Source organism: Lissotriton vulgaris, chromosome 3_1, assembly GCF_964263255.1.
Source record: "Lissotriton vulgaris chromosome 3_1, aLisVul1.2, whole genome shotgun sequence".
NCBI classification, from domain to species: Eukaryota; Metazoa; Chordata; class Amphibia; order Caudata; family Salamandridae; genus Lissotriton; species Lissotriton vulgaris.
In genome coordinates, this window is record NC_141689.1 from 1,580,073,685 (window position 1) to 1,580,098,080 (window position 24,396).

At 44.4% G+C, this 24,396-nt stretch overlaps 1 protein-coding gene across 1 annotated transcript in view; it reads left to right on the forward strand.

The window, feature by feature from the left end:
• TMEM38B (transmembrane protein 38B) overlaps positions 1-24,396 on the forward strand; it is a 446,812-nt gene that overhangs the window by 343,453 nt on the left and 78,963 nt on the right. Inside the window, exon 4 of the mRNA XM_086962072.1 lies at positions 11,307-11,394. Coding sequence (XP_086818198.1) covers positions 11,307-11,394 — 88 coding nt within the window. The remainder of the gene's footprint in view (positions 1-11,306; positions 11,395-24,396) is intronic.

Consider the following 24,396-nt stretch of genomic DNA (forward strand, 5'->3'; position numbering starts at 1 on the left):
ATTCAGCTGCAGGTTAGCTTTTCAGTCTTTTTAGACTGTGTGTTTGCAATGCAGCCTGGGAGCTTCTTATGCTTCCAGTGTCTTATGAGAATTTCTACTGCTTTCTGAGCATTAACCCCTTCTGTGCTGCACGGATTTTCCCCCGGTGCTGAACGTTCCATTGGGCCTATGGAACCATGACGGAACGGTTCCGACATAAGCACAGGCCACCTTATGCTCATGACGGAACTGTTCCGTCATGAGCATGGAAGGGGTTAAAACAGTTTCTAAACAGTCTTTGGTGTTGTTTCTCATGTTTCTAATGCTTATTATTCATGTATGGTGGAAATTCTTCACAGCATATTTCAGCTCTGATGTTATTTGGCTGCTATTGCATGTTTTTATATATATATTATTTATATATGTATATATATATATATATATATGTGGGGCACATATAATATAGTGTTTCCGGGGTCCCGCGCATGGGCGGGAATATTCTAATGCTTATGACTTTGATGAGGATACCCCTGGAAGAGAACTATGATTACAGGTAAGTATCTAATCCATTTTAATGCCCAATTCTGAAAATGCCACTTTTAGAAACTAGATATTTTCTTGCCCCAACTCCCCTGAGTCAAAATATATTTTACAAAATATGATGCTCTTCATCCGTGACTGGATGAACAGCAACCATCTTAAACTAAACTCAGATAAAGCAACGATTGTCATCACTAAGAGTAAGCCTGACTACTGAAACGTATCATTCTGGCCTCCCAAGATGGGAGTTTGTCCATCTCCCAAGGATTCTGTTAGGTCTTATTGATGGTGAACTATCAATGGACCCCCTACTTGGGGCGGTGATTTCTTCCTGTTTCTTAGTGATCTGCAGAATTAGGAAAATTGCTAAGTTCCTTACTTCATAGGCCCCCATTCAAGTTGTAATTGCCCTGGTTCTTTCTAGAATAGATAACTCCAACTCCCTCTATGTTGGCCTCTCTAAGTGCCTCCTTCGTAGGCTTCAAATTGCTCAGAACCAGGCAGCCCGATTAATATTTCGACAAACTAGGCACTGCCATATTGCCTCTCTGTTGAAAGACCTCCACTTGCTGCCTATTTAATAAAGGTCTATCTTCGAAATAAGTTGAATTGTTATTAAAACTCATAATGGCAAAAGTCCTTTTTTCATTACATCTAGAATACAGGACTCCATCCCCAAACGAACACTGTGTTCCGCTCTCATGAACTACCTGTCAGTAACAAAGTCAAAAAAGAAGAGCAGGGGTGGCACCAGATTCTCAGTCATTGCCACCCACATCTATATTCCCTTTCCTCTTTAGATCAGAACAGCCCCATGCCACATGAAAGTAGAGAATTTCTAAAAACATGGATATTCAGACAGGTATAAGTTAGTGCCTCATTCAACAGCATTGTGATCAGTTCCATCTTACTCTAGCCCCTTGAAACTGATTGGTGTATGTGCGCTCAATAAATTCTGGTAACATAACATTTGATGCCGGCTGCCTATATCCTGGGGTCACATGACTAGGTGTAGCCTGTAGTTGGCCTCTGTGTATTGCTCTCAGAGAGTAAGAAAAAGGGCCGTAGGTGTTGGCAGGATGTACCATCTCTGACTTGATGATGGAGAGGAGCTGTCACCTACCACATTTTCACATCACAAATGCTCTGTTTGAGCACACTCACAAAGGGTTCAACACTAGTCTTTTGTGACCCCAGGCAATTTGGGGCTAGGGCAGGGAGACGGGGAATTCCAGAAACAACACTGGGGGAGGTAATCTCCAGAACCTTCTACTTCAAAGTGAGCACCAGCTATAAATATTGGACCCTCACACCCAACTCTTCAGTTCATCCTTGAACGTGTGGAATACTCAGAAGGACTACTGCCTGAATATAGGACCTGCATCATGAACGTAGAACCACCAGAGTGACTCCAAGGACCAGTTGACTGGCCTTCTGATCAGAAGCCTCAGGTAAATAACAGGTTCCAACCATTTCAAACCCAGCACCTTGACTCGATCTGCTTTGGGTCTTGTCCTCCAAATGTTGCCACCCCAGTCCTGAACCTTTGGAAGTGGACCTGAAGGTGCTCTGCGAGCCCAGTTGTGGTCCTGGGGTCAGAACTGATGCAGCGCTACACATCTCTGCTTTGGAACCGCTGCTGCGTGACGCATCCCTGACGCATGACTTCTGATGGCAGCCTGCAACCTCCTCGGAGCTACCGCTGCGCAACGCATCCTCGCCACAGGCCTTTGCATGGGTAGTCCCTCATTGACAGCATCCTTGATAACATATTCCTCTTTGCAAGGCCCACTACTTCTTCAGAACCAACCGGGGTGCGACGCATCTTCAAGGCTGGATCTCTAAACGCTCTGCAAACAGCTCTTGTCTAGCATGCCTAACTTGGTCCCTGTAACCGTCCCATGCTCCATTTTGGTTGGCCTGAACTTGTGGCTTTGTGCTAGTCTGGTACAACCAGATAATCACAGTTGACGCTTGGTGCTTCTAGGCACTATTTTCTCTTAAATCTTTAAAATAGCATATCTCTGGTTCTGCGGATTGGATTTTTGTTGTTTTGGTCTCAAATAATTTATTGAATTTTACTCTAGTTTTCTAAATTGATGTGGTGGTTTTCTTGTGTTATGTAACTTGTGTTTTCACTTTATTACAGTTTGAAATGCTGCATGAATACTTTACACATTATCTCTAATGTTAGCCTGAGTACTTTGAACCAAGCTACCAGAGGGGTGAGCACAGGTTAATGTGGAGTTTGCTTGTGTCTCACCCTGACAGAGATTGTGGTTCCTGCTTGAGTAGGGTCTCAAACCCCCTTCAACCAGTAACCCGATCTCCAACATATTGGTATATATGTTTGGTAAAGGGCGCCAGCATCTCGCACACTGGCCTTGAAATTTCAGTGTTCATAACTTTGATGATGATTCCCCTGGAGGAGGACTTGGGTTACAGGTAAGTAACTTTTCCTTCTTTTTCTTGTGATAATCAGTAGTATCAGCCTTCTGGGTTTAGGTTTAAGCCACATCAGACCCTAATGCTGCAGCCATTCTCTGAATTTGACAGCTGCTTGCAACTATGCCAATCCATCAAGTCCATGACTAATGGTCCTCTTTCCAGCGTCATGGTCTGGAGCTACGTATCTGTCTTAAACAGTTGTAGCCGTCATAAAATCACTCTGATACTATCAAAACCTGCTTACTTAAATCTAAAACACTTTAACTTCTACCCAGTTGGGAATCCTTACTTAGTATTTGCAAATGTGAAGATCATGAGGGTACTACAGCCAATTTACAGGTGTTTGTTATTTTTAGGTCAGTTTTAAAGGCCAGCTTTTGCAGCCTTGTCAGATCAGTTGAAATTAATGCATAATGCTTGAAACATATAACACACAGGCATACATAAAGGCACTTTGGGCCAGCTTCTTTCAACCATTGCTTTGTTGAAGTGTCATTCACATTCTGGTTCAGCCCACGGTTAGCATTTATTTTAGGCAGCTATCCCTGCACATTTGTTTCTATATGAGACTAGCAGATCTTCTGCTGTTTTTATTTTAAACAACCTCCATTATCATTATACAAAACTGTTTTTACTTTAAAGGCAAAACGTATTTCAAACAAATTTCTAACTATTGTTAAACGGTATTTGAAAAATGTATGTGACGTGTCCTGCACACATTTCTGAAGTATATTAATCACAACTAAATGCTTTTATTAATGCCTTTGGTTTCATATATGTGATTGCAATGAAGAGAATGGTTTTGGTTCACATTAACCTGCTTGCAATGCAGTGGATATTTTTTCTATTTATCTATCTGCGTTCTCACTTCCCCTCTTAGAAGAATTCCTGTTATGCTCCTACATTTTTGTTCTGTTATCATCTGATGATGGCAGCATGGTATGAGATGTATATTTAATTTTACGTGACCTTTTGGTCTAAAATGTGCAGAATGAATCCTGTTCTTAGCTGCTAGAATGAAAATTTGCCCAGCCATTGGTGCTGGTAAGTTTCAATTCTATTAAGGACTCGGAGGCGAGGATTATGCCTTCTATCTTCGCTTTTATTCTTTGCACAGCAGCGAAAACAACCAAACAAACTACATTTCCCATGAACACCTGGGAAAAAACAGAGTTCCAACATGAGTCCTTCCATTATGTCTGCACTCCTGCCAGCTCCCATAATGCCTCAGCTCTTGTTCCTCTTCCTTCGCGTGAAGCACACGTTGAACAGTTTTCATGCATCCTGTTTGGGACCATCATTTCCTGCAAAAGAGGCAGTGTCAATGACTGTACCTCCGACCAACCATACCAACTCAACAAAGAAAGCTGTAACAAAGCAATACCAGAAAAAACATATAAACAGCTCCAGGAAAACAAATTACTTACAACCATACGGGGAGGGTCCACTTCCTTGAAGTCATTGGGAGGGATAATCCTCGCCTCCGAGTCCTTAATAGAATTGAAACTTACCAGCACCAATGGCTGGGCAAATTTTCATTCTATGTCAGGACCAGAGGCTTCGGATTATGCTAGTTCAAAGCTTGTCGACAACAACCCTCGCCACCTCCAATACTGGCTTGAAATAGAATCTTTTGAAAGTGGAATCTGAGGACCAATCGGCCGCTCGCATCAGATCCTCCAGGCGTGCCCTAGGGCAAATGCTTTCGAGGCCATTGCACCTCAGGCTGAATGGGCACCAAACTGTTTGGTATCAATTCGCACCTCTTGCATCACCCAACGCACCCATCTGGCGATCATCGGGGAAGAAACTGCCTTGTATGGCCTGCGCAACGCAATGAGCAGCTGTCTTTCGCCCGGCGGGCGGGAGTCATCAGTCATCTCTTCATAAGCAGGGGGACACTGCACCACGCACAACTTAGGGGAGTCCGGAAATGCCAGATAAGAAATAACTCTTGTGTGCGATTTCGTCCGTCTACTTACTGTAAAGGAAACACCATCCGGTGAAAACACTCTGGCCGAGACATCCAAAGCACGCACATCAGACACACGTCTGCATGACACCAGGCACAACAACATAGCAACCTTGGCCGATATCTCCTTGCGAGACAGGAACCTATTCGGTTGCCAAGAAAGAAAAAGGTTCAACACCCTGTTCACATCCCAAAGGACGGAGTAGCGTGGCTCCGGAGGGAGCGAGATGCGAATCCCCCGCAGGAGACAACACCCCACCGGAGAACCCTGGACCACAACGTGACCAGCCGAAATTGCCGTGCGGAAGGTATTAATTGACCGATACGCCAACCCATCCTCCGCCAAACTTGCCAGAAAGTTAAGGACATAAACTACATCTGACCCCACAGGATCGACAGCCCGTCGCACCAACGACGCCATCGATGCCAGGCTGACCTGTACCTCTTGGTCGTGCTATCCGCCCATGCTTTGGAGAGCAGGTCCTCTGCTTTCCCCGAAAGGCCAGAGATCCTGCAGGCCATTAATCTCAGGGATCCCTCCTGGACCAACCTGTGGGGAATCCGGTCGGGATTGAGCAGAATGTGAGGAGAGTGGGGGAATAGGATCGGAAAATCCCAGGAAAGTTCCAGAAGAACTGGAAATCAGACTTGTGATCTCCACCATGGAGTGATCAGGACTATGTCCGCCGCTTGGCGCCGCAACAACGCCGACACACGCGTTATCATGGAGAACGGGGGAAACGCATATCCGTTTTCCTTGGACCAGTCCTGCAGAAAAGCATCCGTCGCCTCCGCCAGAGGGTCCAGGCGCCAACTGAAGAACCTCGGAAGTTGATGGTCCAGCTATGACGCCAAGAGGTCCACCGAAAAAGGGCCCCAAAACTCCGACAGGAGCGAGAACACCTGAGGATCTAGCTTCCAGACGCTGGAGTCCAGGAAGTGCCGGGAGTGCCAGTCGGCCACCTTGTTCTCCTGACCCGACAGGTACTCCGCTGTAACCGAAACCTGGTGGTCCAGGCAGAAATGCCAGAAGTCCTTGGCCAGGCCTGCTAGCATTCGCAACCTGGTGCCCCCCAGGTGGTTGATGTACCGGACCGCCGAGACATTGTCCATCCTGAGAAGGACACACAACTGCACCTTGTCCTTCATCCAGCACTGGACGGCAAAGGACCCTGCCAGTAACTCCAAGCAGTTGATGTGCAATGACTGCTCCTGAACAGACCAGGCTCCACCGGTGGAGAACTCTCCGCACCGGGCCCCCCCAACCGGAACTTCTGGCTTCTGACTCAATCACCACATCTGGTGCTGAACCGAAAATCGCATGCCCATTCCAGGCCTCCATGTGGGTAAGCCACCATCTCATCTCGTCCCACACTTCCTCCGATAGTGGAATCATTTGTGAGTACGTTAAACCCTGCCGAAGATGGTAAGCCTTCAGGCGCTGCATGGCCCGATAATGCAAGGGCCCCGGGAAAATTGCCTGAATGGAGGACGATAGGAGGCCGACTAACCGTGCCAACTGCCGTAGCGAAATCTGGGTCTTCGCCAGGGCGCAGCTCGTGTCTGATCTTCGCCATCTTCCTGGCCAGGAGGCTGAAGGTGGCGGCCACTGAGTCGATATTGAACCCCAAAAAGGTTGCACACTGGACCGGAACGAGGAGGGACTTCCCCTCGTTGATGACAAAACCCAAACCTTGTAGAAGGTTGATCGCCGTTTGCAACAGGGACGAAAGCCGCCTGGGACACTGGTCCAGAAACAGCATGTCGTCCAAGAACACTATCATCCTGGCGCCCCTTGCCTGCAGAAACTCCACCACTGGTCGAAGGACCTTCGTGAAGCACCACAGCGTGGAGGATAGACCGAAAGGAAGAGTGGTGAATTCGTAAGTTCGCCTGTCCCATTGGAACTGCAGGAAGAGGTGATGGGGGTGGGGGCGGGGGGGGATAGGGACCGTAAGGTAGGCGTCCTTCAGGTCGAGCCTGACCATCCAATCCGACGGACGCAAAACATCCCGCAAGAGATGTATACCTTCCATTTTGAATTGGCGATATACCAACTACTGGTTGAATTCCTTTAGATTGATAACCGGCCGACGGCCGCCATCAACCTTTTCGACCAAAAAAAGGTTGCTTAGGAAACCTCCCGTATTCTCGCGCGCGCAGCAAATTGCCCCTTTTTGAAGGAGGGCGAAAACCTCTTCGCGCACCAAATCTGCATCTTGCTGTGAAAAGGAAATGGGAGGGGGGCGTTAAGGCTGACAAGGACGGCCATGGAACTCCAGCTGGAAGCCCTGCACCGTCTGCAGCACCCATGCGTCGCTGGTAAGGGACACCCACGCTGGTAGAAACTGCGGAAGCGCCCCCCAACCCGCAAACTCGCTGAGGGCAGCACACTCACCTCTTCCAGCACCTTGGTGCTGTCCTCTCTGGCCTCCAGGGCTCCGGAATCGCTGTCCTCTCGTGGTATAAAAGTTGTTAAAGTGGGAATTGTCTTGAAACTGTCCCCGCCCGGAGCCTTGCCCACGATCTGAGCTTCCCCCACGGCCGAACGAGCGGCCCCTGCCACCTCCGGCTCTGTCAAAAACCCGAGGGGTAAAGACTTTCTTGATGTTAGACTGCTCCCTGTCTAGGGACGTAAACGTGGCTACGAATTTGCCCAGTTCCTTGACAAATGGGTCCCTGAAGAGGCCCCCTTGCGCCACCGCTCCGGCCTCCGAAGAGGCAAGGTCCCCCAACTTGGGGTCAATCTTAATAAGGAGGGACCTCCTTCTCTCAGTGGACAACGCGCAGTTTGCATTCCCTATGAATACAATCGCCCTCTGCGCCCAGTTAGACAAAACTTCAGGGGATATAAGGTCACCGGATACCTTGGCTTCCTCTGCCATATCTAGGATTTTTGTTACCTGCCCGCTGCATCCAACAGTTTATCCTGGCAACTGTGCCACGACCTGTCTATGCCCTTCTTCGGGTCCCTGATGAACTTGGCCAGAAAGGTCGGCATTTTCTGATCAATTTCTGGGGTCAAAGCTACTTTGCCCTCTAGAGAAGGGCGCAGACACTCCGCCCGCAGGCGACTACGAGCGTCCTTGTCAACGGGCTTGCGGAGGCGGCTAGCGACATACTGAGCCGCCTTGTCCCCGGGTACCCAGTCCGAAGACCGAGGATGGACAATCTGATTTGGGTCCAACATGTCGGAAACACCCGCTCCTGGCTGGGGGGGGGTGAGAGCCAGGATTTAGAGGAACAAGCCTCCTCGTCGGAGTCAGGCGAATCCCCATCGTCCCCGGTAACATGGGACACAGTCCCAGGAGAAGGCGGGCCAGTCCCGGCCGGGGGCTGCTGCGGGGGAAGTTGGGGGCGTTCCGCTGCTTCGAACGCGTGTTTTAAACGCGCAAACGCCTAAGCGTCCACCCCCTTTGTACATGGCTTCTTGGCCGGGGGGGGGCGAGGCGGGGTGGGGGGGGTGCTGCGGGACAAGAGCTGCTAACTTAGTGAAGGCCTCTTCCATCTTCGCTGTGAGGCGCTGCTCCAAGGGGACCATGACCTGAACCACCGCCCTGTAAATGAACTTGTCGACCGCTTGGTAGAAGTCATCATCTAAGGGGACCTAATTAATATTGTATAATAACGCTTGTCCTGCATGGTGAGTTAAATTAGGCTTAGCAGGAATACCAGAGCGCCTAACAGTACTAATGAATGCGCCTGAAGGATTACTTTCCAAGCTGGGAGGGGGCCCAGAGCAAATATGGGTGGCACTGAGGCACACAATGGATGGGCAGAGCCCAAGGGGAACACTCCAGCCCAACTGACTACGGGGCAGCCACCCGGTACAGTGTTCCCGCGGGACCAAACCCAGGCACCGAAATTGCGACCCCGTAGGGTGTCAAAGGAAAGGTACAGACCCCACTGGGCGTGCAAACAGAATTCAGGACAACCTATCCCTCAGGGCGTCACACCGGGTGGCAAACGGGGGCCCACAGCCTGGGGAAAGTGCGCCTAAAAAGCCCTCAAGACAGGCAGCCACTTGCGCGAACCACAGGCCTCGGAAGACTGCCCCCTGGCGGCGGAATGACTGCACCGCACTGTACTTGACAAAAACGGGTCAAAGTCATGTTAGGCGCGCACACGCTAACCGTGACACACAGGGGAATCTGTAAAGATAAAATCTGCCAAGCGGGAATCGCCACAGATAACCAGCACTGCAGAAACCCCAAGAGAAGCAGAAAAACGACTTAACTTGCTGCTGAGCAGCGAAGAAAGAGGAAGAGGAACCAGAGCTGAGGCATTATGGGAGCTGGCAGGAGTGCAGACATAATGGAAGGACTCATGTTCGAACTCTGTTTTTTCCCAGGTGTTCATTGGAAATGTAGTTTGTTTTCGCTGCTGTGCAAAGAATAAAAGCGAAGATAGAAGGCATAATCCGAAGCCTCCGGTCCTGACATAGAATTACAATGCATTTGAGAGCTTTAATATGACACAACAGTTACCTAAAGGAAGCATTTGCACAGGAATCCCATATCTTATACATTTTCTTAATAACTTTACAAATCTAACTTTGGGAAAGTCTGCTTAATCAGTGTCGATTAAAAGCAGTTTTAAAAGGTGTCCCATCCTTTGGCATGAGCCACAACAGAAATGTACATAATGGTTCCTCTCGGTCCTTCCGCCACTCCCTATGCTGATGCCAACATTGGAGGACGAGACAACTGCTCATGCTCTCACGACTGAGCCCACACCCTGATCCCTCTGAGTAGCAGCCTTTCGGCATCTTACTGGACTCTGACACATGCCCTTACCTCGGAGAAAGGCTCAGGTTATCAACAAACATTTTGGGAATAATTCACACACCGACAAATATGTAGATGGGAACAAACTAGTACCTCAGCACACTGATAACTTGAAGGAGTAATTACAAGGTGCCTGTGGCCTGGATACTGTTCCAGACACTGGACTGATCTCCCCCCAGGCCTGCCACAGAGTGTAGCTCCTCCTTCACTGTGGTGAGGAAGAGGGTGGCTGATGTCCTTAGCCTCCAATTGCTCACAATCCACCAACCTGGTTAGACACGCACAGAGCCCCTTCTGCCTTTTTATGCTGCCCTGATGGATATCCTAGTTGGGGCATGGGCAAAGAATGCTCTGGGCCACCAGTAAATAAGCATATAGTTTACCACCTTTCCTCTGCTCTGGGCGACTCCGCCTTCTTGACACAGTATCCAACTCATGAATGTTTGGTGGTTTAGGCATGTGCCAGCAGGATAAATCCAAAGGCTTTACCCACCACTCCACTGGATCGTGAATCCAAGCGTATCGAAATCTCTGGAAAGTGAATTATTCTCATCCACTAGCCTTGCCCTGTGTTCAGTCAATGCCAGCTGCTTGCTTGGCTACTACTCACATGCATTTTGAGACTGTGTTGCCTGTTGCTTCCTGCTGTGCCTGAGGCCCTACAACCTTCTATCACACAGGCTAGCCAAGACGGCCGCGGTGGGACAGAATTTTTCATTAGCTGTGGCTGGACTTTACGTACTTCCCAGCTTGAACTATAAGTATCAGTGTGGCGCTCAGGCAACATGCTTGGAGGAACCCTACTGGCTTCTCCTCAGATGTCAAATCTTCTCTCTCTGACATGCCCTTCGATGGCTCTCACCATTTCAGCGCGAAAGCAGACTCTGCCCTCAAGTGATTTAAAGATAGCAGGCTTGTACTTTGGGCCTCTCTGTCACAATACGACAATTCCGCCAACATCTGCCATCCGCAGATTCCTAACCAACCATCCCATACTACCTATCCTGTGAACTGGATTCTTTTCCCTTCTAAAATGGTCCGAAGACTGGATATCTGCACTCTGATCAAAGCCAGCTTGCTACTGGACTCTGCCATTGGGGGTGCAGACTGCCAAGCAAGTAGTAAATGGCAGCTCTAATAGGTGTACCTCATAAGCAGCTCTGCACATCGCGTCTGTATCAAAATGATGGCATGGAGCCACACAGCACCTTCTACTGACACACACAGGGGTACTGCTGAAAAGTGTTCAGATACAGTCTGAAGCTTGGGGAATATTTAAATTGTGAGGAATCTGCAATTAAAGTATCCACCAGAAAGAGCATTACCGAAGGCGAGTAACTCATTTGTTTGTTTGAATCTACTTGTTTCAACACCTTCATATATACGTTTCAATGCGCTTTTCTCTGATACCATTATGGTCTGAACTTTTTTGTTCTGCTAATGTATACTGTCCAAAATATTTGTCAGTGTCAAACAGGTCCCTTCTGCAAATGAACCTTCAACCTTTTGGATTTAATAGTGCTGTATCAAAAATGACTGAATAAATAAATAAAATATTAATCTTTACTGCTTGTTCGTAGGTGCTGGTGGTGGTCTAATCTCTAATTTTGAACAACTAGTGCGAGGTGTGTGGAAGCCTGAAAGTAATGAACTGTTGAAGATGTCCTAGTAAGTTAACAAGAAAAAATATGTTTGACTGTTAACAAACTGAATTCTTCTTTCCTTCTTAGGTTGATGTATCATTGATGTACTATTGTTAAATATAGATTATTATGAATGCTAGTCTTTTTGAAAGGGTTTCATATGAATATATGCACCCCTCATCTTGAAAATGCATTTGATTTGTCATTCAGGTTTGTGAAATTCTACTACGTGTCTTTATCTCCGAACAACATGTCTTCCAAGGAAGACACTACCCCACCAAGCTTCCCAATACGGAGGGGAATGTATCTGATTTGTAGGTCGTGAATGAGGAATTTGAAGAGAAGGAAAAGTCACTCTCAGAGTCCATTGTTTTAAAAAGTATATTTTTCAAAGGGCAAGAAGAAAATGAAAGCCCAACTTTGTGACAAAAGCCTAAAAAGTATAAAACTGAAAATAGAGCTTTGGCGCTTCATCTATGAGCAGGTACATGGAAGTCAAATATGATGATATGAATTAGCTTCTCAAGCACTGGATCTTTTATAAATTCAAACCATTACAAATTTCCTGTGCTCAGGCTGGGAATGCCCAGTAATCTTAAGTTGCAGTAAACACTGTTAAAATGGTAATAGTACATATGTCATGTGTAAGGGAGTCCCCAAGGAAAGCTCAGCTCTCACCTCTCAGTGACCTCATCCTGTTACTTTTTCTGGTCGACTCTGGGAAAAAACCAGCCCAGTTGGTATAAGGATGTTTAGGGTAAAACCTGTTTTTTGGCCAGTTAGACCTCTCCTGTGTCACAAACTATCACCATAACTGACAAGAGAAAATCTATTTTCAAATCCTATTCTACCAGTTGACAGATAAATCTGTTCCTATTTTCTCTGTAAGACTGTGTGTTTGGGCAACATAAGCTTCAAAACTATGTGGGACTGAATCCGCACATACCATCAGAATATGTTGACCTGGTACCTGGCTAGCTCACAGTGTGCCATCTAAGCCCCTAACCTGACAGGGCACAGGATGGTGTCTGCAACCTTAGAACATGACAATCCAAATTCCCCCTAGGAAATTGTGGAAACAAATCTTACCCTTTTGTTAATAACTCAGGCATGCCCAAAGTGGTACACAAGAAATACGCAAGTGGTGTTTCAAATATTTATTGAGGTACCTCGAATCTTTTGTTAAATATATACGCTGCAATGATAAATAAGATGAAGCAAAGCACTGTCACCAGCATGATAAGAATGGTAAACAGGATGAATAATTCAACAATTGTATTAGATTATATGAAGATAAATAATTGTACTCCTACTTATCTTTGCCTAAGTATAGGTGTGCTAATCTGCCAGATCCCCCAGAGCAGTCTAACTCCCCATTTACCTGTGTGCGTGTATAATTCAACAGCCTAATCTGGTGCAGGCCAGGCTGCTGTCTTTCCCAGCAAAGGGATCAGATACAGCTGGGCCAGAATTCAGGCACAGATTGACTACGACAAATCCTGTCAAAGAGCTCCTCTGTCTAAACAAAGTCTGCCACAGGTTATAAAATAAACCAAACCCATACATTCAGTGCCTGAGCTCTAGTCCTGGAGCATCTTGTTTATTCTACCCATTCAGTGCTGTCGCATAACTGACAACAATCCATAATATAGTTTTTGCAGGGTACTAGGGACCTTGTGCAGAGTGTGATAGAAGGCAATAATGTGTAAAAGAAGGGGGTTCCCCGATGGGTTTTTAAGGATATAGGCAGGCCATAGGGGGGAGAAAACTGAAAATAGAAAAAAAGAAAGCACCCTGCCTAGGGATATAATGGTCCTAGCTAGAGGATCCAAACAGTATATAAGGGGTGATTAGCCCAGGAGCTGGCACTGCATATGACAAAAACAAAGTCAATCCAAGTATACTCAAGAGAAAATTATTAGAAATATATATATATTTTTATTTTTTTATATTCTTTGAGTTGAGGTAGCGAAAATGTACAAAAATAAATTGCATTTTAGATCCACGTGATATTTTTAGAGCATAAAAAGACATACACTGGTGGGGGGAGGGAAAGAGAGGGAAATTCATGCTACATTAAGACCTACCCAGTACCAAACCACACTTCAATCATACTCACATACTCACTATTTTCGATTTTTAGTCTACCTAATATTCTAACATTCAACTTTCATTCTTCCATTCATTCTTCTAGTCCTGGCGTGTGCAACACATAGATGGTCAATTTGTTGCATAAATCAGGATGTTATTCCAGGCAGGTGACATTAATACGGGTCCTGATGTAATAGGACAAGGTGCCGTATTCCTGGAAACACAAGCCGACGTGCGTTTCGGTGACAGGCCAGTGAGGCCACACCTTCGTCAGGGCTGGGAGTTGTATACTGGGAGGGAAACAAGTGTAAAATCTGAAAATAAAAACAATGTCTTAGTTTTTTGTTCTATATACACAATACCAGTATAGAATATTCAAATATACAGTTTCCACTGTTTTAGTTCATTTTAACATTTTAGATACACATTGTATATTGGTGCGATACATGTATGGTTGACTTTTTGTGGCTGTGCAATGCCAAACTGCCTAGTGGCACTCCCTAGAACAGATTCCCGGTTAGGTGAAATCTGTGAAAGGCACAGTGATAACCTTGGCTAAATGAACCATAGAGTACATCTCATAACAACACTCATGTATACACATTATTCTAAATATATACACACATTCATTCTAGCACGCATATGACCAAGTTGTTACAGTTAGGCCCAGGGTCCTTCAAGGCAAGTTATCATGATCATTATCATTAGTCGAGGTCAACCCAACCTCTAAGTGAAGCAGGTCATTCATTGTCACATATAGAAAAATAGGGGGGGATTATTGGCATAATTTCTCAGGTGTGTTTAGGATTTAAGCCCAATAGAGAGACAAGCGCATTAAAAACAGCATATTGTTCCCACTTGAAAAATAATTTTTTAGTCAGATTTTGTACATTTTTTTCAATAATATATACCCTCACAAAAGAGGAAGATTATAGAATGATGTTTACCTATATTCTGGTCAAGAGGAACCAAAGGCATATGATTGGATGTCCTACGCTGGAAAGATAACACTCTCTACTTCCATTAACACTGGGCACCGATGGTAGTGATCCTATGGTTAAAAATAAATTTGGAACTTCATGAATGTGATATTAATTATAGCACAGTTTGGGATAAAAACGTCACAGGGCAATACGGGGGTAAAAAATGTTTTAAATGAACATTTCTTTTGACAAGACCATGGTATAGTTTTCATATTTGTTCCAAGACCGATATTGACTCCAGCTGGCGATAGATTAAACTCACATGTTGTCTAAGCTCCTATGGTCCCAATTTACGCAAAAAAATGAGCTATATTTACACGAGTTACCTGAAAGGTCTTAGTAACGGCTCTCTGGTGGTTGTTAAAGTTGGTTACACCTCAAAGCACGGGGAGTTAATAATTTCCAGAGATACTTCCTAGTAGAAAAACGATACACTCATTATGGCCATAATTCAACTATTAGATCAAAATGCTGGACAAGTAAGTAGCGAAATTCCGTTACCTGGATGTATTAGCTATCAAGTAGCAATGTCCAACGAAATTCAATCTGAGAAGGGAATGTCGTGGGAGTGGCCTAAAGACGCTGTGTTTCTAGTTGTTTAAAAAGGCAGGTAGCTATCAATCGGAGTTTCTAGTGGGAGGGAAAAAAATCCAAAACTAAGTATAAAGTTTCACAGATTTCTTCTAAGTGGTGTGGAGCGATGTAGGTAAAATACACATACCGTGAAACGAAAGGGCGTGACACCGCCGTATTCTCTGCTACGAAGGAGAACGGATAGCTGAGATTCCTAGTGGGGGATAGAAGGAAAGGAGCCCATTACGTATGCAGATTACCCAATTCCGTCCAGGAAGCAAATTACCGGTCCGATACACATACCTTAAAGGATTAATCAGTCGTTCTTAGATGGGGTTCCGCCGACTCAACGGGTCGACCTACTGCAGCGGGAGACAGGATTCTCGCCCGTTTAGTCTCTATGCGCATTTAAATAGGCAGTTCTTCGCGCCACAGTCAAACTGCATCAGCTGTGTTTGGGTAGCGAACATAAATGACAGACTCGATTCTCCTATGAGGCAACCTGGCGCCATCTTAGGTAAACTATCTAGGAGCTATCGAGCTAGACGACTGACCTAATTGCTATTATAGTTATACAGCGGCCATCTTAGGTAAACTGTCTAGGAGCTATCAAGCTAGATGATGGACCTGATTGCTATTATAGTTATACAGCGGCCATCTTTAAGTGGTGAGTCCCATGTTTGTTTAAGCCATGAGGGGTCCAATTGCGATATCTGTAGGTCCATTCAACACGCCCATTTTTTCATCTCCCTTGTATTATTGGAGATGCAACAAAATAACGAATATTGCCAAATCATAAGATATTTTTTATCCCCTATTTACTATATGGTTCTTAGGTCAAGTAGTCAAAAGATCTTTTTACAGGAATGCCTGGTGCCAAGGACATTCTTCATTTAGTCCTTTATCCACAGCATTCAAGTAAAAAATCCAGAACACCTCTCGTTTTTTTCGAAGGCCCACAGGGTCAATTCCTGGGCTGGCCTTTATCTTTTCCAAGATGAACCAACGAAGTTCCAGTTCTTTGTGTTCTTTTTCTAGCCAATGTGCTACCATAGGGGCTGCAGTTTTTTGGTTCCTAATGTTGGACCTATGTTCCCCTATTCGCACTCGGCATTCTCTGCCCGTTTCCCCAACATATGGGAGATTACACGGACACAATATCAGATAAACGATGTTACTGGTACGGCAATTGGTCATGGTAGCATTGCGTCGTACTGATATCGTGCGAGTGTTGGTACTAACAGTTTCACCCACGATAGCCTGTGAGCAAATATGACATGTCCCACGTTTGTGGTTGCCATATACAGGTTCCAATCCAGTTATAGTGGTTTGGATATTTTTAGGTGTTTCTTGAGTTTTGCCTCTTACCAGGTGATTTTTCAAGTTAGGGTTTTTTTTTAAGGCAAATATGGGTCGGCTCAAGTGTGTCTTCTCATTTTCCAGGTTCAGAATATGCCAGCTCGAATTGATGGCTTGTCTAATTCTGTAATTCATTTCCGAGTGACGGGTCACGCATACTAGCTGATTTGTTTTCTCAGAATTTCTTTCCATGAACATCGCCTCTCTGTTAGTATACCTCGCCCGTTTGAAGGACTCTTTGATCAATCTGGGTGGATAACCTCGGAAACGGAGTTTCTCCTGTAGAATATCAGCTTGGATCAGAAAGTCATGTATATCAGTACAGTTTCTTCTAATACGAAGAAACTGGCTGTAAGGGATACTATCCCTCTGACTCCGCGGATGGAAGCTTGCGTACTGGAGTAAGGTGTTCCGAGCCGTAGGTTTAGTATACAAAGATACCTTAATGATGTTTTCATGGTGTTCAAATTATGCCAATAATCCCCCCCTATTTTTCTATATGTGACAATGAATGACCTGCTTCACTTAGAGGTCGGGTTGACCTCGACTAATGATAATGATCATGATAACTTGCCTTGAAGGACCCTGGGCCTAACTGTAACAACTTGGTCATATGCGTGCTAGAATGAATGTGTGTATATATTTAGAATAATGTGTATACATGAGTGTTGTTATGAGATGTACTCTATGGTTCATTTAGCCAAGGTTATCACTGTGCCTTTCACAGATTTCACCTAACCGGGAATCTGTTCTAGGGAGTGCCACTAAGCAGTTTGGCATTGCACAGCCACAAAAAGTCAACCATACATGTATCGCACCAATATACAATGCGTATCTAAAATGTTAAAATGAACTAAAACAGTGGAAACTGTATATTTGAATATTCTATACTGGTATTGTGTATATAGAACAAAAAACTAAGACATTGTTTTTATTTTCAGATTTTACACTTGTTTCCCTCCCAGTATACAACTCCCAGCCCTGACGAAGGTGTGGCCTCACTGGCCTGTCACCGAAACGCGCGTCGGCTTGTGTTTCCAGGAATACGGCACCTTGTCCTATTACATCAGGACCCGTATTAATGTCACCTGCCTGGAATAACATCCTGATTTATGCAACAAATTGACCATCTATGTGTTGCACACGCCAGGACTAGAAGAATGAATGGAAGAATGAAAGTTGAATGTTAGAATATTAGGTAGACTAAAAATCGAAAATAGTGAGTATGTGAGTATGATTGAAGTGTGGTTTGGTACTGGGTAGGTCTTAATGTAGCATGAATTTCCCTCTCTTTCCCTCCCCCCACCAGTGCATGTCTTTTTATGCTCTAAAAATATCACGTGGATCTAAAATGCAATTTATTTTTGTACATTTTTGCTACCTCAACTCAAAGAATATAAAAAAATAAAAATATATATATATTTCTAATAATTTTCTCTTGAGTATACTTGGATTGACTTTGTTTTTGTCATGTGCAGTGCCAGCTCCTAGGCTAATCACCCCTTATATACTGTTTGGATCCTCTAGCTAGGACCATTATATCCCTAGGCAGGGTGCTTTCTTTTGTTCTATTTTCAGAAGGCAATAATGTGCCTACCAGGAAATGTACATATAAGCAATTATTTTTTGAGTATGCTGGTGTGCAAACAAAATGTGTTACAAAGGTCAATGATTAAAAAATGTCAACTATACGTGAAAATGTAAAAAGGAAATGGTTTGTGCCTATGGCCTATGCAACCACACGGCCGAGCTATACTAATGCTCTACAAGAACAATGTATTTATTGCCTTCATCCACCTCACAAGGCTTGACCCTGTGACATCAGTAAGCCTTTTCCTTCTAAAACTCTGAAGGAAAGGGAGAAGTGGCACTGTATGCCCTGGAGAGGGAGAATATATTCCTTTTTTCTAAGGGGTATGACCCCTCATCTGGGGATGATTCAGTGACCAGTTTTTGACCAAGCACTTCATTAAAAGCCGCATAAAAAAGTAAAAATATAAAGTTCCCGGAGTTGGACTTATTGCCTCAAGCGCCTGTAGGTACCTCCTCAGTGGAAAAAAATAGGCATTCCTTTGTAAAACACTCTAGAAAGGAAGAACACCAATCTGCATACAAAAATTCATTGGAAATTGTATTCCAATGATCACCTACCTGAACTACCATCCTCACTGTTGACTCCTAAATTATCTTCATTACTGATGAAGAAAAGAATTTCATCGTCCGTGGAATTTCCATTGTCATAAGCTTCGATGACAACAGTCAGGGTATTTTCATCTATTACCGTGCCATGGATGATGATACCGACGACAACACCATTGACGACCACTCCAAAGATGTCCTTTCTTCACCCGACAACAGCAATATCGATGGTGATACAGTAGACGAATACACTGTTGATGATGGCCTTTCCTACAGCTTCCTTTTCACCCCTCAAGATGATTGCAAGCTTGCATATCCAGATATAGAAATTTTAACTAGAGGCAAATCTTGGTCATCAAGATGCCTCGGAGAGTGCCTACAGTCCTATACAACTGGATTTGTGATACGTCCAAAGTTTGAGGAGGACTTCTATGAAGAGGAAACTTACCAAGAGTACTAGTATCTGCCACAGATCTCCATAACTGGCAATTGTCTCTCCTATGGTCCTCCACATTACGGTAGAGAGCCTGATGTTTTGTAGGTCCCTGTTGCATTTTCATCAAATTTGCAGCAGATAGTGGATACCTTTCAAAGATTATTTCCTCAGAACCCTGCAGGGTAACCTACACCCACCACGATGTGAGTCCCTGCTTTACCTACCCTACACCCCCCTCTGAATCATCATTCTCCCCCTCCAAAGGACCCACCTCCCAACTACATGTCCCACTAAATCCTAAGGCATGAGGGAGGAAGACGCATCTAATGCTCTGTATTTAGATTTAAAGGAAGGGGGAGGTGAACCTCCACAGGGAGATAATAGAGGCAATGGAGAGTGAGATGACTAGATTATACCCAAGGAGGGTGACAACTCACCCATACATCCACATTCATTCCCTGATGACATAGCCCAGTTTTATGCTGAAACAGAGAGAGATGGCAAAAAGTTAAATTTACAAATGGCTTCAGTAGAATAGCAATGCTTTCTTTATGACGTTAAAGAACAGCCACACAAGACTAAATAAGCGATATCGCTACTGGTTTTTGTCCGACCAGAAAGTTTAACATTGATGACATATTGTCAGCAGTCCAGCACATATCAAAGAGCCCACAAGTGTTATTATCTGCGCCTCCAGACAGAGGCAGCTGATGGACAGATACTTTGGGCCTCAGTGTTAGTTAGATGGAAGCAGCATCCATTAAAGGTGTTAATGCTTTGGCAAAATTAGGCTGTTGTGATCGACAGATGTGGTATGACATCTCATCACTACATCACCTCGTCCCAAAGACAAAAAAGAGGCTGTGAAAGCAATTGTCAAAGAAGGAACAAAAACATCCTCAGTTGACTTGTTCAATGCAGACTTCAGTCAGCTGCAGCTGTTTTAAGAAGTCAGGTATGGCTGAGGTCTACAGCTTTCTGTCCAAAGGTCTAACCAAGGAACCTCAATATGCCATTTGATCAACTCACCCTGCTTGGAAAACATGTGGTCAAAGCCCGACAAAATATGAAATAATACATTCAAATGATGGTCCACACCGATGTTGAGGAAAGACTTAATTAATACACCTAACCTGAGGTAGAAAAAAATCAAACCTCAACAGTCAACAGAAAAATGACCTCTGATTTGAAATTGAGCTTCAGAGCAGATTTTTTGCCTGTTCAGATTTGGAGGGATGCTCTCCTACAGATGAGGAGCCGGCTGGCCTTCGCTGTTGTTTCACTATTTATCTGTTCATTTCTACAATGGCGGTTGCTTGAACTCAGGTTGCTTCCCACTCAGTTTTCACTCTGTTCTGATGAAGACCAGGGTATAAGGCTCTAACTGCCTCTCCCCCCGTTTTCTTCGGGTCGAAACGTCAACATTTATTCTACAGCCTGGATCAAAGTAACCATCCACAGATAGGAAATATTGATTGAAGCTGTCACCTCTATATAGTGGATTGATTCTGTAGTATTTCAAAACGTTGTACTAATAGATAAATTGAATTAAATATGCTTTGTCGCATCATTCTTTTTCACATATAAAACCTTTGCACAATCACTTTGTTTGGGCACTCTGCTGCACTTATTGGAGCAACCACGGTATATATAAATTACTACATGTATATTGATGTTTCTTCAATACAATTTATTCTTGTTTTGAATTTTATTGTATTGTTTTTTTTTATGTAGTTATCATTTTTATGTTCTCTTCCCTGTATTTCTCCGTTGGCTGTTAAGGTTAGATTTTTCTACCTCAGGTTAGGTTTATTAATTAAGCCCTTCCTCAACATCCATGTGGACCATCTTTTGTATCTATTATTTTGTACCCAGGTCCTACGGCTTTATGGGTGACCCTATTATTATGTAGTGGCGCAAAACTTGAAGACGGACAGAAATATGGCAAAATCCCTCAGAGTAACGCATCATCAATGTCCCGGCTCAGCGACCTTTTGTAGTTCATACAGATTCCTAAACCTTCAGGGGAAGTTCAATCAATATGAAGGTCAGTACCAACCATATTACCCCTTCTCCCTCACTATAAACAATATGAGCAGAGATGTACACCCAACTGCAACCAAAAAAAGGGTATTGAACATTGTCCATACTGAAGAGGGTCTCCTGTAAGTTGCGCCCTAAAAGCCAGAAGATAGCTTGACTCTCTGCGGCGTTGCCCTTCCATTCCAGCCTCGTCCGGTGGGTAGTGAATTTCCCCTTTTACTCTTGCATGTGAGTCCATAACATCAGACCAGTTAATGTGGCAGATAATATATACAGGACATACTTCAAATTTGTACAAAGACCCCCTGTCTGACCACTCACAAAGGAAAATCATCTGCACTTGAGGGAGCTGCAATAGGAGATGTTCCTCCTCCTGAAGAAAGTGATAAAAACATTCCTCAGATCCCAGAAGAACCAGGGATTTTATTCCAGATTGCTTTTTATAAAGAACAATACAATGGAGCTCAGTTCCAGACCTCAGAGAACTGAACAAGTTGCTAAAAAAGCAGTATGTTCATACGGTTACGCTCTAAGGAGTCCGGCTTATGATCGAGGAATGCGATTACCTAGCCTCCCTGGACCTTAAAGATGCTTCTTTCCTTATCCCTATATGTCATAATCTCAAGAAATATCTCCACTTTTCAGTTGCGGGGCAGCACTACCAATTCAAGGCGCTCCCATTTGGCCTCAGTTTGACACCTCAGATATTTACCAAGTGTCTACCACCAGTTTCTGCCTTCCTTAGGCGACTGGGTCTCCAAGGCTTCATCATGGTAAAAAGCGAAGACTTCTACGGCCACCCTCATCATTCTCTTTCACAGGTTGGGACTGACTCTAAACAGTAGGAAATTATCTGGGGACCCCACCTGGAGATATTGTTCTTGGAAGTAATACAGGATATGCATTGGGAGGGAATTCTCCTCACCGGAAAGAGTGATGAAGCTACATGCCATGGCAAAGAAGCTCTCTACCAGGCAATTAAGCAGTATAAATCTCTGCTGGGCCTAATGTGATCCTGTATTAGCCTTCTACGCTTTTGCCTGTTCCAAATGAGACCCATCCAACAAGTAATGAACTCTCAACAGTACAAATAGATGGCGCATTGGTCAACACAGTCCAAGTCAAAAGACTGCTCAAGCAAGCCCAGTTATGGTGGAAACTCCACTCAAATCTTACTACATTCCTCTCTTTTTATCCTTCATCAGTCAGAGTAATGATAAGTAAGGATGTATCAATGGCCGGCTGGGCACTCACATGCAGGAACTGTATACTAAAGACCTCTAGTCAGAGGCAGAAACCAAGTTCCATATTAATGTCCTGGAGCTTCGAGCCAAAAGACTGGGCCTACAAGTCCTCCTCCCAAGATTGGCTGTTCAAGTGCTCCTCACCAGGACGGACAATGAAAAATCAATTTTTTACATCAGCAAGCAGGGGGAAAGAGGAGCCTGCCTCCCTTAGAAGAGGCACATCCGCTATGGGGCTGGGCTGCTTCTCACAAAGTTGATATTGCTGTCTAACATCTCCAATTCCTCCACAACAGTCAGGAGGACATGCTCTGTTGAAGACAGTCAGACTAACACAAGTGGGGACTGCACCAAGAGCAAGTCAAATACGTCTTCCAAAGTAGAGTCACCCTACACTAGATTTGTTTGCTTCCCAGAGTAATAGAAACAACTGATGCTACGCTAGCATATTTTGGCAACCAGGAACCATGGGCAATGTCTTTTCAATAAATGGTCCAGAGTCTTTGCATACACATTTTCTCAATTTCCCATAATCCCCAGGGTACTGATGAAGGCGAAGGTGGATTCTTATTGTTCCAGTCTGACCACTCCAGTACTTGTACAGCAAACTTCTTCAGCTATCTGCACTTTGGGGATACCACTGAAAGTGCGCTTCAGGCTCCTCTCTATACACAACAGAGATACTGCCTGACAACATGGTAGTTGGCCATTTAGAGTTGGGTCACTTGGATCTACCAGCGGACTGCAGAAACATCCTTGCTCGGGCAAGAGCACAAGAAACCACAAAGATATATATACCGCAAGTGGAAGTGTTTTGTCTCCGGTGCAAAGGATTCCATCCACTCTATATGCAGCCTCACCAAATATTTCCATACTTGTTGGACCTAAACAAAAGTGCTCTTAAACAGTTGTCATTATGAGTCTGTCTATCGACTGTATCTAGATTTAGAAAGACAGGAGACACCGCATCCACTCTGCTTTTTCAAAGAATCATAAAACATTTCATGAAAGGACTCTTTAAAGCATTTCTACCTGTACAGCACCCTCTGATGTCATGGGATCTTAACACTGTTTTGAGTCAGCTTATTCTGTCTCCCTTCGAGCCAAACCACGGAGTGCTTTTATTGTTAATGTCTTGAAAGACAATGCTTCTTCTAGCCCTTACATAACCAAAGAGGGAAGGAAAGATGCAGCCATTCACTGTGAAAGAACCATATCTGTGATTCACAAGAGACAAAGTCATCTTAAGGGCCAACTCTAAATTCATACCTAAAGTCCTCAGCGAATTCCACCTAAATTTACCTGTCATTATGTGCTCATTCTTCCCACAACCCACAACGTCAGCAAAATAATCATTGCACTCACTGATGCATTAGATTTTATAATGAAAAAACAAAGGGCATACTTTCATCATACTGACTATTTGTGTCCTTCAGCCAGCCAGAAAGGGGGCATATCCTTGTCCAAGCAAAAATAGCTTGTCTCTCAGTGTACGTCTTCTGCCACAGCAAAGCAAAGTATCCGACAAGGGAAGAGTGAGAATGCATTTCACCAGGAGCATATCAATGACCATGCACTGTACGCTGTTGTGCCCTCCTCACAACACATCATTGTACAGCTACGTAAAGGAGTAGGCACAAGTACACAACGCACTACTTCCTAGGTGTAAATGTAGAAGTCGACTCAGCAGTATTACAGTAACGGTGAGCCTGCTTTCTTGTAATTGTTATGTGCTGCTAACTATTTTGATTCAAGCATGTGAATATATGGTTGCTTCGTTCCTGAGAATAAGTTAGTTACTTGTAACTCCAGCTCCTCCGCATTGGTATTTTTCATATATTCACATGCGTCCCTCCCTCCTAAATAGTGAGAGGTTCATTCAATATTTACTCTACTCTCACATTGTGCTATGAAATCTGAGTTATGGTGGCCTCTAGGGGAATAGGAGGGCTACCACATCCACTTCATTGGCTGAAGTTTGGATTATATACAAGTCAAGTGGGCTTGCTATTAAACACTATTGTTGAAGCCTATAGCTATTTTAACACCGTGTACTGCTAATTAAGATTATGGGTACTCCCAGCTTAATGACGCCTGATGATGCGCAATGATTCAAGCAGGTGGACATATGAATGATACCAATGCTGGAGAACTAGAGT